Below are 15289 nucleotides of genomic sequence, written 5' to 3'. Positions count from 1 at the left end.
ACTAAAAACAGAAGCTATAAATCAAGGTGGTCATTCTAGGGATTTCTAACTTAACCAAGTTTAAATCTTAACTAAGTCCCTAACTTCTCTGCCTTTCCTCCGTTTCTCCATATCCGATAATTCGCATGAACAAACAAACAGACAAGGCAAGCACAGGTAGAAAACAAGTAATTCAAGTAGCAATTACAACAGTTAGAAGAATATAATCAATTAGGCATTCCCAATTAATGCACAAGCAAGCAGTTCAAACAATATGCATATGATGTATGTCTGTCCTATGGATGTTGATATCAATTGTTGGTTACGTAGCCAGCCCAACATGTCCTCAAGCTCAACACTCACCATGGGGGAGAATCCCCAAGCTGACATGGGAGAGACAACACCCCAAGCTCAAAAATATCCATGAAAAAAGTCTCAAGCTGACATGGGGAGAAGAGACAATACCTCAAGCTCAAAGATTAACATGGGGAGACGACACCCCAAACTGACATGAGGGAGAGAACACCCCAAGAAAATAAGATATATTCTTAACCAAATAAGATAGATTCATCTTTATAAATAATTTTATATTTATACTTTATCATTCTTTTTAAATACTAGGGAGTAGGGACAAGTTTTAAGTTTTTTATAAAATTAATCAAACCAATTTAATTTTTAGAAATTGGTGATAATAAATTCATAATCTTATTCAAAGAAAAATATAATAACTCCTATAATGGTACAAAATCATTTATTAAAATTATATATATTCACTACTGGAATATAAGATTTCAAAATACTTATTCATATACTTCAGGCGATATGAACATTGAGATTTATTCACTTTATGGAATAATCTTTTGATATATTCCTTTGATGAAATATACAAATATAAGATCAATTGTAATTTTGAATTATAATGACACAATCACTTCAAGGAACAATTATCTTTTAATTCCATATGTCTTTGTTATGACAAATGGTAACATCATTATTCACTTTGCTTGATGAGCAATAAAATCATTATTCTTATAACTGCTTCTAGCAGATTAAAGGATTGTCATTATCTATAGTGATAAATTTGCGTGCAATCCTACAAGGATGCAAATTTTCATTATTAAATGGCATCTTGAGGATCTATTAGTTCACAATAAATTTTCGTAATCCTACCGGGATTGTCGTTTTAGAGGAAAAACAACCATTTGTACCCATGAACTTTACGAACGCTGATAAAATACTCATTAAAGAAGAAAACTAACGTTGTATTCATCAAAGATGGATTTCGTACGACAAAAGTACCCAAATCCTAAATTTATGTTGACTTTTTAATAAAATTCCAGAATTACTCCCACCATTATCTTCAACATCAACTCCCAACTATCTCTTTTTTCCCACTCAAACTTTCACATCCCTCCATTAGTACCACCTTAACTACCTTCTTTTTTCTCTGCTACTTCACCACCGCTACCATGATGCATTTCCATCTTCATGAACCATATCCAAGAAACTTGATCACCGACTCAACCTCTCCAACCGGATCCCTCTCCCCCTTTCTCTCCCCCTCTTCCCCAAACCCCGCGTCATCTTCGTCACGGTCAATGCCACGCACCTCCGTTGTCGTTGTGGTTATCGAAGTCATTCTCTGACTTGACAAGTATCCTAACATAGATATGATTGGAGATTTCTGAGAGAATTTGAACAATGAATACACTCAATTGGTTTAATTTGGGTATAGACAAAAACAAATAAATTATTAGTTACAGGAGATTTGTTCAAGTTCGTTAATTATATAATAAATTTGTAATTTATACTGTTGTATATATAGGACCTTTCTCCATGGAGTCCGTGAGCTTGAAGTGGACCTAGGAGGAGTTGAATCGCACCACAGGAAGGGACCTTGCGCGTTGGATCTCAGTTCAGTCTCGCTTCCAGAGCTTCTCCATCTTGTGGCGGCATTAGACGGGGTCTTGGCCGAAGAGGCATTGCGGTATCTCTGTGCAACGGCGTTGCTGGAGCTTGAATCCGGTGGCTTTAAACTCTGAACTTGCCACTGTGCCAAGGTATAGGTGATTTGTGCATGGGCTTGAGGCGGCGCTAGGACCGCCGCGGAGTTTGGGTGGCTGCAGTTGAAGGTGGTAGCGTTGTGTGGGAACGGATGGATTGCCTGGTTACCTTGTTGTCGTCTTTGTCATCGTCAGCGTGGAAAGATGACGGCAGTGGTAGTTAGTGGAGTAGTAGAGAATAGAGGGTGGTTAAGGTAGTGGCAATGGAGGTGTTTGAGATTTGAGAAAGAAGAAAGGAAGGGTTGAAGATAAAGGATGGGGTAATTCTAGAATTTTATTAAAAAGTCAACATAAATTTAGGATTTGGGTACTTTTGTCGTGCGGAATCCATCTTTAATGGATACAACGTTAGTTTTCTTCTTTAATGGATATTTTTGTCAGCATTCGTAAAATTCATAGGTACAAATGGTTGTTTTTTCTCGTTTTAGATATTCGAAAGAAGCACTTCTTATAGGTGATAATAATGTCTTTCTTTTGATCTCTTTCAAAGATCCGTAGGATCTTTTAAAACAAGATACTTGCTTTTATTGAACCATATTTTTTTAAACAAAATTATTAATCAAAGAACAATTCTTTTTTTATGTAGAAGGTCAGATAATACTGCAACCACAAAGCATACTCAAAGTTGAACATTTTATCCAATGAATTATATGTAATTCTTCAGGGATCAATATTACAATAATGTCTTTAGGACATACTTATTAATATAATATTATAAGACTTATAGTTTTGCATTAATGGTAATTTCAGACCCATTTAATCAATATGAATTTGAACTTTCAATATTGATGATAAAAATTTCTTTTATTAATATATTAAGAGTTACAAATTAAAAATAAAAAAATTTGACATAATTAAAATTTATTACTATTAATCTTCTCTTGCTTAAATTTGATAAGAGCTTCGTACTGATAATGTGTTGTAAAATAAATAAAAAAGGGAAAATAAATATAAAATAAAGTGAAAATAGAGGATTCTAGTATATATTAATATTTACTAATATTATTATCTTAATATAATAGAAATTATTTATATATATATTCACTAATTATATGTTGCAGCGTAGAAAGAGAGGGAAGGAATGTTTGTTGTTTGTGTAAGTCATTTGCCTCATACCATATTTTTATTTATATACGCACAAAGTTACACTTCCAAACTCAATTAACTTTAATCTTGTCTTGATAAACTTAACTTCACTATTGAAAAAATTAGTCGCCTAAGTCATTAAATGGGCATCCATCTATATTACAACACTAACCAAAATTATCAACTGAACCCGATCAAATCAGTCAGACTACTTATTGGTTCAACTAATGGGTTATTAATTGAACTGGTTGACCCGATTTCACTTAAATAAAAATATAAAATAGATAAAATTTAAATTTAAAATACATGTTTTCGCTAATATATTAACGACAATTAAGTCTTAATTTCAAAAAAAAAAACTAATACAAAAATAAACATAAAATTAGTTAGTACTATAATAGTATCTATTAAAACTAATAGTGGCCCTGTCTGATGCGCGGATGCTGTAACAATCCTTAAAATTGAATTTGTAGTAAAAGTAAAAACTAAATATTAAAAAAATATTTTATAGAATTGGAAAAATATTAAAGGATAACAATTCCAATTTACAAATATGCATTTGATATATTTTGATAATATACTATAGTTTATAAATTTAGATAGCATGTCTAATTAAAATTAAAATACAAAGTGAGTTACAAATTAACATAAAGAAAATTCTTTCTTTTTTTGTGTCTTACTCAAATATCTGAAATTCTCAAATTTCTGAAATTCTCAAATGTTGACATTATTAACTCTTCTCCCTGTCCCACAAAGACTTCTGAGAATTTGTTAGTTAAACTATTAAAGAAGAAACAAAATAAATAAAAAACAAAATTTATTTTTATAATTGACTTACTTGGACAAACTTTAAAATGGTCCTGAGATTGGCGTTATGTACTAAAATCGTTCTTGAGATTCTAAGTGCACCAATTACGTTCTTGAGATTGAAAAAAATGCACCATATTAGTTTTTAACATATTTTTCATTAACGATGTGATGACATAGCATGATGACGTGGACTGTAAGTGACACGTGTCACTTCATAATTTGGCCACGTGTAATGGTATGATGATGTGGTGACCAGTGACACGTGGCATGCTGACGTGGATAGTTGTGCCACATATCACAATGTTATTTGGCCACGTATCCGTTTGTGCCACGTGTTGCAACAGTATTCGTCCACGTGTCATCCATTATGTCATCGTTGTATATGCGCCAAATTAGTCCCTCATTTTGCATTAAGTAACTCATTTTAGTCCCTGAAATTGGATGTCGTGCACCAAACTAGTCCCTTCACCAATTTTTTCACATTTTTTTAAATTTAAAATTTTAATATTTTGGATACACTAATTTCAATTCTATTTTTTCATATATCATTTAAATACAAGTGCTTTCATAAAAATTTTTAAGATTTTAGTTTTAATTATATAATTTTTTTTAATAATTTAACATTGGTAAATTTTGTAATATATAAGTATGTTATTATAAAAAAAAATAATTATATGATTGATTAGACACATTTTTTTCATAAAAAAATATGTGTTTTTAACAAGAAATTAATAATTAAAATAAATATTTTTTTATGAAATACACGTTTTCGTTATGTGTAAATGAGCTAGATTGAAGGCACTTCAAGCATCCTCACTACCATCTTTGACCTCTGCAGTCTAGACGAAAGAGGTCGGAGATGGTAATGATGGAAGCTTGAAATGCCTTCACGTCAACTCCAAGACGGCGGTTGTTAGGGGTATCCGCAAGAAAAATTTTTTTTATAAAAGTATTGAAAGAGGTCGGAGATGGTAGTGAATGTGCTTGAAAAGCCTTCACATCAACTCCAAGTCGGCGGTTAGGGTATTTGCAAGAGAAAAAATATTTTATAAAAACACTTTTATTTGAAGAACATGTGAAAAAATAGAATTGAAATTAATGCATTAAAAAATATTGAGAATTTTGAATTTATAGAAAAAATGGGAAAAAACTGGTGAAGGGACTAGTTTGGTGCACGACATTCAATTTCAGGGACTAAAATGAGTCACTTAATATAAAGTGAGGGACTAATTTGGTGCATATACAACGATGACATAATGGATGACACATGGACGAATACTGTTGCGACACGTGGCACAAATGAACACATGGCCAAATAGTATTGTGACACGTGGCACAACTATCCACGTCAGCATGCCACGTGTCACTGATAACCACATCATCATACCATTACATTTGGCTAAATCATGAAGTGACACGTGTCACTTATAATTCACGTCATCATGCCATGTCATCACGTCGTTAATGAAAAATAGGTTAGGGACTAATATGGTGCACTTTTTTCAATCTCAGGAATATAATTGGTGCAATTGAAATCTCAGGAACGATTTTAGTGCATGACGTCAATCTCAGAGACCATTTTGGAGTTTAACTCATAGTTATAGACATAATTGCAGAATGATCAATTATATAATTTATGTCTTCTCTCAAATCAATAACCAATTATATCATTAAAATTATTCTCATTTAATACAAAGTTTCTTATAAATATATTATCCTAATATGTTTCGTTCAATATAGACAAACTATTCAATGATTATAATTCATCATTTACAAAGCTATTATCACCAACATACATTATATTATTTTTTTGTTGCTACGTGCTATTTAAAACACATGTGGAATTAATGATATTTTTTACTTGAAATAAGTATCATCTTTTCTATTCTTTACAATAGAACAAACTCTTCCAAAAAATTATCCGATAGAGATTTCAAAAATATTTCAAGAATCAACATAAAAACCTATACAATTATATTATACAATTAACTTCTAAATTGTATGCAATCTATAAAAACCATCACATTTATCACCGTTGTCAACTATAGTAATTCTAAACCAACCATCATCAACTTAAATTCATTATATTTTTTATGAGTAAATAGTTATTTCTGATCATAAAATATTCAAACACGGACAAAATCGATCATGAAATAACAAAATTAAAGTTGTACCCATAAAAGATCGGCTTCCTATGACAAAGTTATCCAAATTCTAAAAAACTACCCAAAAATTCCAAATTACCCTTCCCTCACCCATCATCATCATCACATTACTCTCTCTTTCTCTCCCCCTTCTCTCTCAACACAGGCTTGCCGCTCCAATCCCCCTTCATCTCCTTCCGTTCACTACCGTTATCTTCGAGCCCCTCTCTGCATGTGCCCACCTTCACCACCGCTATCTTTGAAATCGATGAGCAACAAATTCCAATTTTTCCGATTCGAGCTATTCACACAACCTCCAGTGGCGATCCAAGCTTGCTTTGCAACCTTGTTAAGCTTGAAGAAGTCGGGTCAAGTCGGTTGGTATTCAGGTTTTGCAAGTGGGATTGGGAATGCATCGCTGAGGAAGGCGAAGGGGTGGATTTTTCAGCGCTGGAGACAGCGGCGAGTCTGAATGCGAGTGGGTTGAATAGGATCACCCCAGCCGGTCCTCTGTAATTAGCGCCAATCACCTCCACACCAACGTCAATTGAATGCTTCAATGCAAGCTCTGATGATAGAACTGGAGAGAAACAAAAATCCCCAAAATCAGCACCAAAAACAAAATTGACACCATAACTCGAACAAAAATGAAGACGAGGATGAGTTTACTCTACCACACTAATCCTAATCTTTGAGAATCAGGGTCTCTCCTTCGACGAGGACAAGTTCACTCTCTATCGCGCTACTTGCTTATGTCGGTCCGGTGGGGGTTGATGACGACGGCCATCGAAGGGAACCTTAGCCGGAGCTCTGATCGATTCTCTCTCTAGTTGAAGCTTTGCGATGAGAAGGATACATCTGCTGCTTGATTACGTTGGGGATGAAGCCCTTCTGATGGTGTTTTTTGTTGCTGCAATTGTGGAATGATGAGAGATTAGGTTTTGAACGCTCAATAGGACCAAGGATTAGAACTACTACTATGGCCAACGCTGGTAACTGTGACTTCTCTTTGCTGCAAAATGTGTGGTATATGCAGCTAGGGCACAGCCACAGCTCTGGAAGTGATGATCATGATGATGGGAGAGGGAAGGGTAATTTGAGATTTTTGGGTAGCTTTTTAGGGTTTGGATAGTTTTGTCGTACATAGCTGATCTTTCATGGTACAACTTTAATTTTATTATTTCATGGTCAGTTTTATCAGCGTCTGAATTTTTTATGGTAAAAAATGACTATTTACTCTATTTTTTATGGTTAAAGAGATATTCAAGTAAAAATAAAAATATTATCAAAATCTAATTAACTCTAAAATCAATAATAAGTAATCGAAGTTCTCTTTCAAGACACCTCTACTTGCTGAAGCCTTCATTTCAACTATCAATCCTGAAAGTCCAGTTCGCTCACTTGCCACCCTCAAAACACCAATAAAATCCCATGTAGGAGGAGCATTTTGAAGTTCCTTCATAGAAATGAGAGGATTTCTTTTTTTGAGCTGAAAATCAAACATTACTCAGCATTAAAGTAGTTTCTTTCAGAATATAAATATACATAAATCGAGAAATAAAGCAAATCATTAACCATGTAAAACTTCTATAACATTGTTCCACACAATCTCTTCCAAACTGTTACGGGACGGACTACCCTCACACCATAGACCAAAACCATAAAATTCAACAAACAAATGTACCCCAAAACCAATGACATCGGCTTGACAATTCTCAGGTTACTTTTTGTCGGATCAATGTTGCATCTGTAAAAAAAACTGACTACCTCATAATCTCCTACATCATGGTTGCCAATTCCTATGAAGCTACAAAAAAAAACGTTGAGTACCGTCAAATTTACCGGCAGAATAAATCCAACGGTATAAACCTTGCCAGTAATTATTTACTAGCGAATTTTTTCGTCTATCGCTAATTACCATCGAAATATTTCCACTGGTAATTTTTACCGTTGGATTTTTTTCCGGTAATATATTATTAATTAATAATTAAATTAATAACTATAGGAGAATTTTACCGACGGTAAACTTAAATTTTAATTTTTTTTTAAAAAAATTGTTTAAAATTAATATATAATTTTAAATATTTAAATTCAATAATTTCTAAACTAATAATTCAGAAAATACAACACTGAACTAATTAACTCAGAAAATAATTAATTCAGATAGTAATAAATTTAGAAAATTGACAACAATAAACAATAAGTCAATAAAATGTTTAATGGCCTCAATAATAAATCATACAATTAATAGCAATCAACTAATTAACTCAAAAAATAATTATAAAAAGAAAAAAAAACGTAATTCATGCATATTCAACAAGACTTCGAAACTTGAGGGTAATAAAGATCAAACATTCACGCTAACTTGGCAACCTAAACTCTAGCAATACTTATGTGGAAATGAGATTGGAAAAGATTGGTTTTCAAACTATCTAGTTACAAGCTAATCAACCTTAGAACGCAGCACAAGAAAGTTCTCCTACCATAACAAATTTAGAGATGATATCAGAATCTCAAAATGGAGAACGAAGGAGGTTTTGGATTTTCTTCTAAGACGATGACAGAATCAGGGGTTACATTTCAATCTTTCTTACTAATAGTAACAAAACAGTATAATCAAATTCAAGCTGCAAAAAGTATGCATATAAACAATTTCTACTATACTTGAAAAAGGTAACAAACAACTAGCTGACTCTACTGTACTTTATTTCCAATTCCATTTACGTCAACAGCAAAACTGCTGTAGATTTGACAACTAAGATTCTTTCAATACCTTACACCAATTTAGGGAGCAGGTGCTTCAGTGCTTAAGGGCACATTCTCAGGTACTGGTGTAGTGGGAGGAGTATATATGCGTGCTTTCTTGAGAATTTCAGCAACAATCCAATGTTTGTGCTTGCTCAAAGGCCTAGAAGGATCCAGTCGAACCTGAAAGAACAACAGCAAAAGAGATCGCTTACTAAATGTTCTTAAAAAAACTAGAGGGCATATTAACATTTAACCATCAAGTGATAAGAATAATACAACTACCAAGCCTTATTTCACTAAGAGAGATTAGCTATATAGATCAAATATCATTATAATATCCTATCATAAACCATGTCTAAAGTTAAAATACTAAAATCTCAAGCTACAAAGACAATACTAATAACTAAATTCAATATTTTAAGAAATAAACAAGGACTGCAAATTAGATGGATAAGTTGAAAGTTGTTACTAACTCGATCACCAATGTTACAATGATTGTGCTCGTCGTGTGCCATAAATTTAGAAGTTCGTTTGATGTAACGGTTGTACACTTTGTGGTGGAATAGCCTGTCCACTGCCACCACCACTGACTTCTGCATCTTATTGGAAACCACCATTCCTACGACTTGCTTCATCGTTCTAACCCAACCTACACAATCTCTAAGCCAGATTCCGATGTACAACAACTACAACACAATAAAAAAACAAAATATATAAATAATGAATGCCAAAAGTACATTTTGGGAACAATAACCAAGGACAGAAATTCCGGTGGATCAGGGCATGTTTTCATTACAATCACCACCCCTAATTTCCATAGCATAGTCGTTTCATTTATGCCTAAAATTTAAAATTGTTGAATTTATTCCGTTCAAATAACATAGTTTCATGTTAATTTCAAATATAAGTAAAAGGCATATTAGTAACACAATAGCAAAGAGGCCTTGATTGCACATAAAAACCTAACAAAGAAGAAGATGAAGAAAGCACTCTAAGTTTCTAAGTATTCAGCTCAATTGATGCATTTTAACAAACAGGTAAATGTCGAGGCTGTGACCAAAACAATCTCACTCGTTTTGTTCTGTGATTCTTATAAGTCTTAGGGGTGTACATAGCCCGGCCCGGCCCCAAACACTTTAGGGGCTAATTTAGTGTGATTTCATTGGGTCTAGGGCCAGGTAAGGGTCTCAAAAATAGATCCGGTCATTATTTCGGGTCGGGTCCGTGCCATAGCTCAGGTCACCCAAACTCGGCCCGGTGGCCTGGTCATCATACACAATTAATATTTTGTGTTATTAGTGATGGATGATGGCTATTCTTATGTGGAATTTAAATATTTTTAAATCTTATGCACAAGGGAAGAAGATCAAAACTTTGACTACTATCGAAGGATTCGAGACTTCGAGGTAAAAGAGGCTCTAAAGCAGATGAAAAATGGTAGGGCAGTAGGACCTGATAATATTCCGATTGAGGTTTGGAAGGGTCTTGGAGAAAAAGGCATCAACTGGTTAACCATGCTTTTTAATGAGATTTTAAGGTCAAAGAAGATGCCTGATGAGTGGAGAAAGAGCACCTTGGTACCTATCTACAAGAATAAGGGGGATATACAAAGTTGCGGAAACTATAGAGGGATTAAGCTTATGAGTCATACTATGAAGTTATGGGAAAGAGTGATAGAACGGAGGTTGAGAAAAGAGATACAAGTAACAGAGAACCAATTTGGATTTATGTCAGGCAGATCTACCACTGAAGCGATATACCTATTAAGAAGGATGATGGAGATGTATCGTAGTAATAAAAGGGATCTACATATGGTGTTTATTGATTTGGAAAAAGCGTATGATAGGGTACCAAGGGAGGTCTTATGGAAGGTTTTAGAAAAGAGGAGAGTAAGGATCGCATATATTCGGGCAATTAAAGACATGTATGATGGGGCCACAACTAGTGTGAAGACTCAAGGTGGTGTGACAGAGGAATTTCCTATTGGTATAGGATTACACCAGGGATCATCCTTAAGTCCATACCTTTTCACATTAGTCTTGGAAGTACTCACAGAGCATATCCAAGAGCCTGTGCCATGGTGCATGCTTTTTGCCGATGATATCGTCCTTATGGGAGAGTCAAGGGAAGACCTAAATAAGAAGTTGGAGTTATGGAGTGAAGCTCTAGAAGTGTATGGTCTGTGCATAAGCCGTAGCAAGACGGAATATATGGAATGTAAGTTCAGTCTGAGAAGGGAAAACCCCAATATAGAGGTGAAGATTGGAGAAAACATCCTACGAAAAGTTAAAAGTTTTAAGTATCTTGGGTGCATCATACAGGATAATGGAGAGATTGAACAGGATGTAAATTATAGGATCCAAGCAGGTTGGTCAAAATGGCGGAGTGCATCTGGTTTTATATGCGACAAAAAAGTGCCTTTAAAACTTAAAGGTAAATTCTATCGCACCGCTATAAGACCGGCTATGCTGTATGGTACGGAGTGTTGGGCGGCTAAAGGGGAGCACGAACATAAGCTGAGTGTGGCAGAGATGAAGATGTTGAGATGGATGAGTGGTCATACGCGATTGGATAAAATAAGGAATGAAGATATAAGGGAGAGAGTTGGAGTAGCACCCATTGTAGAAAAGATGGTTGAATCGCGTCTCAGGTGGTTTGGACATGTGAGAAGAAGACCGATAGAACATCCAGTCAGGAGGGTGTATGAGATGGAAGATGGACAAAGGGCAAAAGGCAGAGGAAGACCTAAGAAGACCATCCATGAGGTGGTCAAACGAGATCTACATGTAAACGGTCTCTCTGTAGACATGATACATGACAGAGCACAATGGCGTCGTTTGATTCATGTAGCCGACCCCACTTAGTGGGACAAGGCTTTGTTGTTGTTGTTGTTGTTGTTAATATTTTGTGTTATTAGTCATTATAAGATTATAAGTTAATGTTTTATGTTTAAAATGCATAAGACTTTAGATTAATGCATAATATTGTGTTATTTGTATTGATTTAAATATTTGGTGTTATTAGACAATATTAATATTGATTATGGTTATGCTTTAATTTTAGAAAATGGTTGGTTCTTGTTATATTTTTTTAAGTAAATTTTACTATGTGAATTGTGAAATAATGATTGGAGATTATGTGATTTTTACATACTAAAGACCCAGTTTTCATCCAGTTTTTACCGGATTTTCACCCGGCCCGAAGGCGCGTAGGTTTCATCAGGTCTAGGATCGGGTTAGGGTCTAAAAATTGGATCCGGTCTATATTTCGGGCCGGATCTGGGTTAAGCCAAACCCGGTGTGGCCCGGCCCATGTACACCTAAGTCTCATGCTAAGTACGTTTTAGAATTACATAAAATCGTTAAAACCCAAAGGTTTAGAGATTTTTCTTAATCACTCAAATAGTAGAGTGGTTCTCAATCTCCCCCACGTAAGTATTTATCTACATATGTACGTACGTACAATTGGAGAAAATACGAGAGTGGAGCTTACTGAGATAAATGGGAAGATATTGGTAGAGACAAAGGGGGCGCGGGCAGCGACTGAGGGCAACAACTGGCAGTCGACTGGCGGCGACACTTACGAGAGAGGGAGACTGCTGCACTAATTGCTTCAGAGTGTATTTTATTTTAATTTAATCTTTTATTTTTTTGATAAAGATTTTTTTTTTTAGGTAAAACTTGATCTTTAAAAAACAAAAGGAATACTAGTAACTAATACCATTTCTAACTCTTCTTGATATGATTCTCATCATTTTCAAACTCAAAATTCAATTACACAAAAAAACCAACCACATCAACCTCAACCCTAGTCAGAATTCTCAAAACCCCCAAATTGATTTGTACTTTTCAAACATTTAATACATCAGCAGGACGTTGTTGGTGGTGGCCAACAACGTCTTGCTGATGACCAAAACGCAGCAGTGCACTAATTCGAATTACTGGTGGTTTGGACGATAATGATCGCACCAATTTATTTTTTTTCTCCAATTATTATCAGCGAATTTACCATTAAAAAACCGAATTCGACGGTAATCTTTTTTATCCTACGAATTTATTGCCAAATCCGCCGATAAATCCACTTCTAACGTTCGACGCTAAATCTGATGGTAAATGCGACGGTATTCAACGTTTTTGTTGTAGTGTATTATCTAATCAATTCACAGAACCAACCCAACCAGAGTAGGGATGGCAAAACTCCTCGAAGTGCGGCAATCCCCGTAGGGACTGCCCCAAATGGGGACCCAAAGACGGAAAATTTTTTCCGCGGAGATAGGGATGGGAGCCGAAATTCTCCCGAGGCAGACGTGGGGACTTGAGCGGGAATCCCCGCCCCGTCCCCGCTAATCTCCGAATTATTAAATTTACTTAAATACCCTTAATAATTTATTTCTTAAATTTTTTAGTCACACACACACACACATATATTGAAAAACCTAACCCTAATTTCAAAAGTGTCTTCCCTTATTTCCATAATACTAACATTGTGTTGTCTCACTCCCCAGTCACCCCCAGAAGGCCAGAAATCGCAAATCCGAATCTCCCATAGCGTCACAACTATACACATCGCCACTCCTGCTTAGTGTTCATCGTGTCGTCACCCTCTCGCTGCCCCACCTTCCCCGTTGCCATTTCTAAACTGGAGCATATTCCAATCAATCATTATATAAATCAATATATATACATATCTCTAAAAAAACAACAATCAATATAGAATAAATCAAGAATAAATAGCCATTTTGGCAATCGAAAGATTCTAATCTTAACAAAATGGACCATAATATTTTCTTTTAACAAAATGAATCCCAAAATATATACTCCGTTTGACAAAACGACCCAAATGTTAAGTCAACAGTTAATTTATCCAATCAATTGTTAAATTTTTATGAAATTACTAAATTACCCTTTTTTGGTTAAATCACAAATATGTTTTCATTCCCTCTCTCCTCTCTCCAAATATATGATGACCTCACCGAGGTTGTGGAACTGGCTGTCGGAGAGCTCCTTGGTGTAGCAGATAAGCTCGGATTTAACGTGGGACTCGCCGATGCGGAGGCAATCCTTTACTTCTAGGACAATGGCTTCCACCAGGTTTGTGTTCTGCTGCATATCTCCATGCTTCACTGCGAAGAATTTGGGGTGTGTAAAAACTACGCTCTCAAACTTTATGAAGGATTGGGAGGCGGAGGAGGAGGCGAATAGGTCTTCGCTACCACAATAGAAGAAGAAAACAGTGGAGTGATGGGTGAAGGACTCCTTCAAGTACACATGGATGAAGCCATTTACATTGGCTTGTGGATAGTCAGAATCAGAATTGGAAGGAAGGGAAAATGAAAAGGAGCAAGGGAAGCTGATGATCAAGTGATGGGATGATGGAAACGTGATGAAGTAAGGGCAGGAAAATGGAAAAGGAGATGGAGTAGGGGTGATGCAGATAAGATGGATTGAGACAAGAAAGAGGATGTAGCGGGGGTGATGATAGTGAAGGGTAAATTAATAACTTTATAAAAAAATTAACAATTGATTGAGTAAATTAGCTGTTGACTTGATGTCAGTGTCATTTTGTCAAACGAATCACATATTTGGGGGTTCATTTTGTCAAAAGAAAATATTAGAGTCTGTTTTGTCAAAATCAAAATATTTTAGGTGCCAAAATGGCTATTCACTCATAAATCAATATAGAATAAACAGCAACAATCAACCCCTAAATAGATAACTTGTTCGTTCATTGTATAATGATGTATTAGAACTTATAACATTGAAAATAGAAGAGCAACTTTTCTAGAATCAAATGAAGCTGCACGCTTATATCTTCTCCAACTGTTACTTGGTAAATCATGTGACTTCTCACTGGTGGACAATACAAGCACACAAACACACTTGGTGGCTTAAACATCACAAAAAGGACCAAGATAAAAACATGGAAACTATGTGTTATCAAACTATGAAGGCTTCTCAATGCGATTAATCAGGAAATGCATAAGGATTATATGCAACTTATACTTTTCCTCATGTTCAGATCAACCAAGTGTAATTATCAGAGTCTTTAATATGTTTGATTAAATGCAAATGGAACGATGCAAAACCAACCTATCCATATTTACCACCTTGCAAAAGTTAAATATATGGTTAATCAATACTCTAGAGTACATGTCAGTATCATCCAGATCCAATCAGTCAAGTACACGTTTCAATAATAAAAAGCTCACCTCAACAGAGAAGAGAAGCCACGGGATCACAGCTGACGGCACGCAGAGAAGCGAGCTCACGCCAAAGCACAGCAGTGAAGGCAACCCACTGCGGAGGAGGACGACACGAGGACCACGGCGAGAGGCTCGGCAACGAGGCGGCGATAGTGCAGTGGCGGTGAAAGCTCTGTGAGCTGCGGCTAACGTTCTGCCGTTCAGTTCAACTGAGAGAGAGAGTGAAAATGAAGCTCTGCCTCTCTTCCTTCGATCAA

The 15289-nt window shown here is 35.4% G+C and overlaps 1 protein-coding gene across 2 annotated transcripts; it reads right to left on the bottom strand.

The window, feature by feature from the left end:
* Positions 1 to 7292: 7292 nt before the first annotated feature.
* Positions 7293 to 15289, bottom strand: LOC107629949 (uncharacterized). 2 transcript variants are annotated; one of them, XM_016332916.3, is made up of 4 exons: positions 15039 to 15289; positions 9304 to 9516; positions 8856 to 9010; positions 7293 to 7571 (listed from the first exon to the last, which is right to left on the bottom strand). In XM_016332916.3, the coding sequence occupies exons 2-3, from the start codon at positions 9463 to 9465 to the stop codon at positions 8867 to 8869; spliced, it is 306 nt and encodes a 101-aa protein (XP_016188402.1). In that variant the 5' UTR covers positions 9466 to 9516; positions 15039 to 15289; the 3' UTR covers positions 7293 to 7571; positions 8856 to 8866. The 2 variants fall into 2 exon arrangements, 1 of the variants encoding a protein (XP_016188402.1); XR_015907517.1 differs by lacking the exons at positions 7293 to 7571; positions 8856 to 9010; positions 9304 to 9516 and adding an exon at positions 13193 to 13468.

This window comes from Arachis ipaensis, chromosome B3 (genome assembly GCF_059453495.1).
Source record: "Arachis ipaensis isolate K30076 ecotype BB chromosome B3, ASM5945349v1, whole genome shotgun sequence".
Classification (NCBI taxonomy): domain Eukaryota; kingdom Viridiplantae; phylum Streptophyta; class Magnoliopsida; order Fabales; family Fabaceae; genus Arachis; species Arachis ipaensis.
The sequence above is the reverse complement of the archived record's forward strand: the minus strand, read 5'-3'. Positions and strand labels throughout refer to the sequence as shown.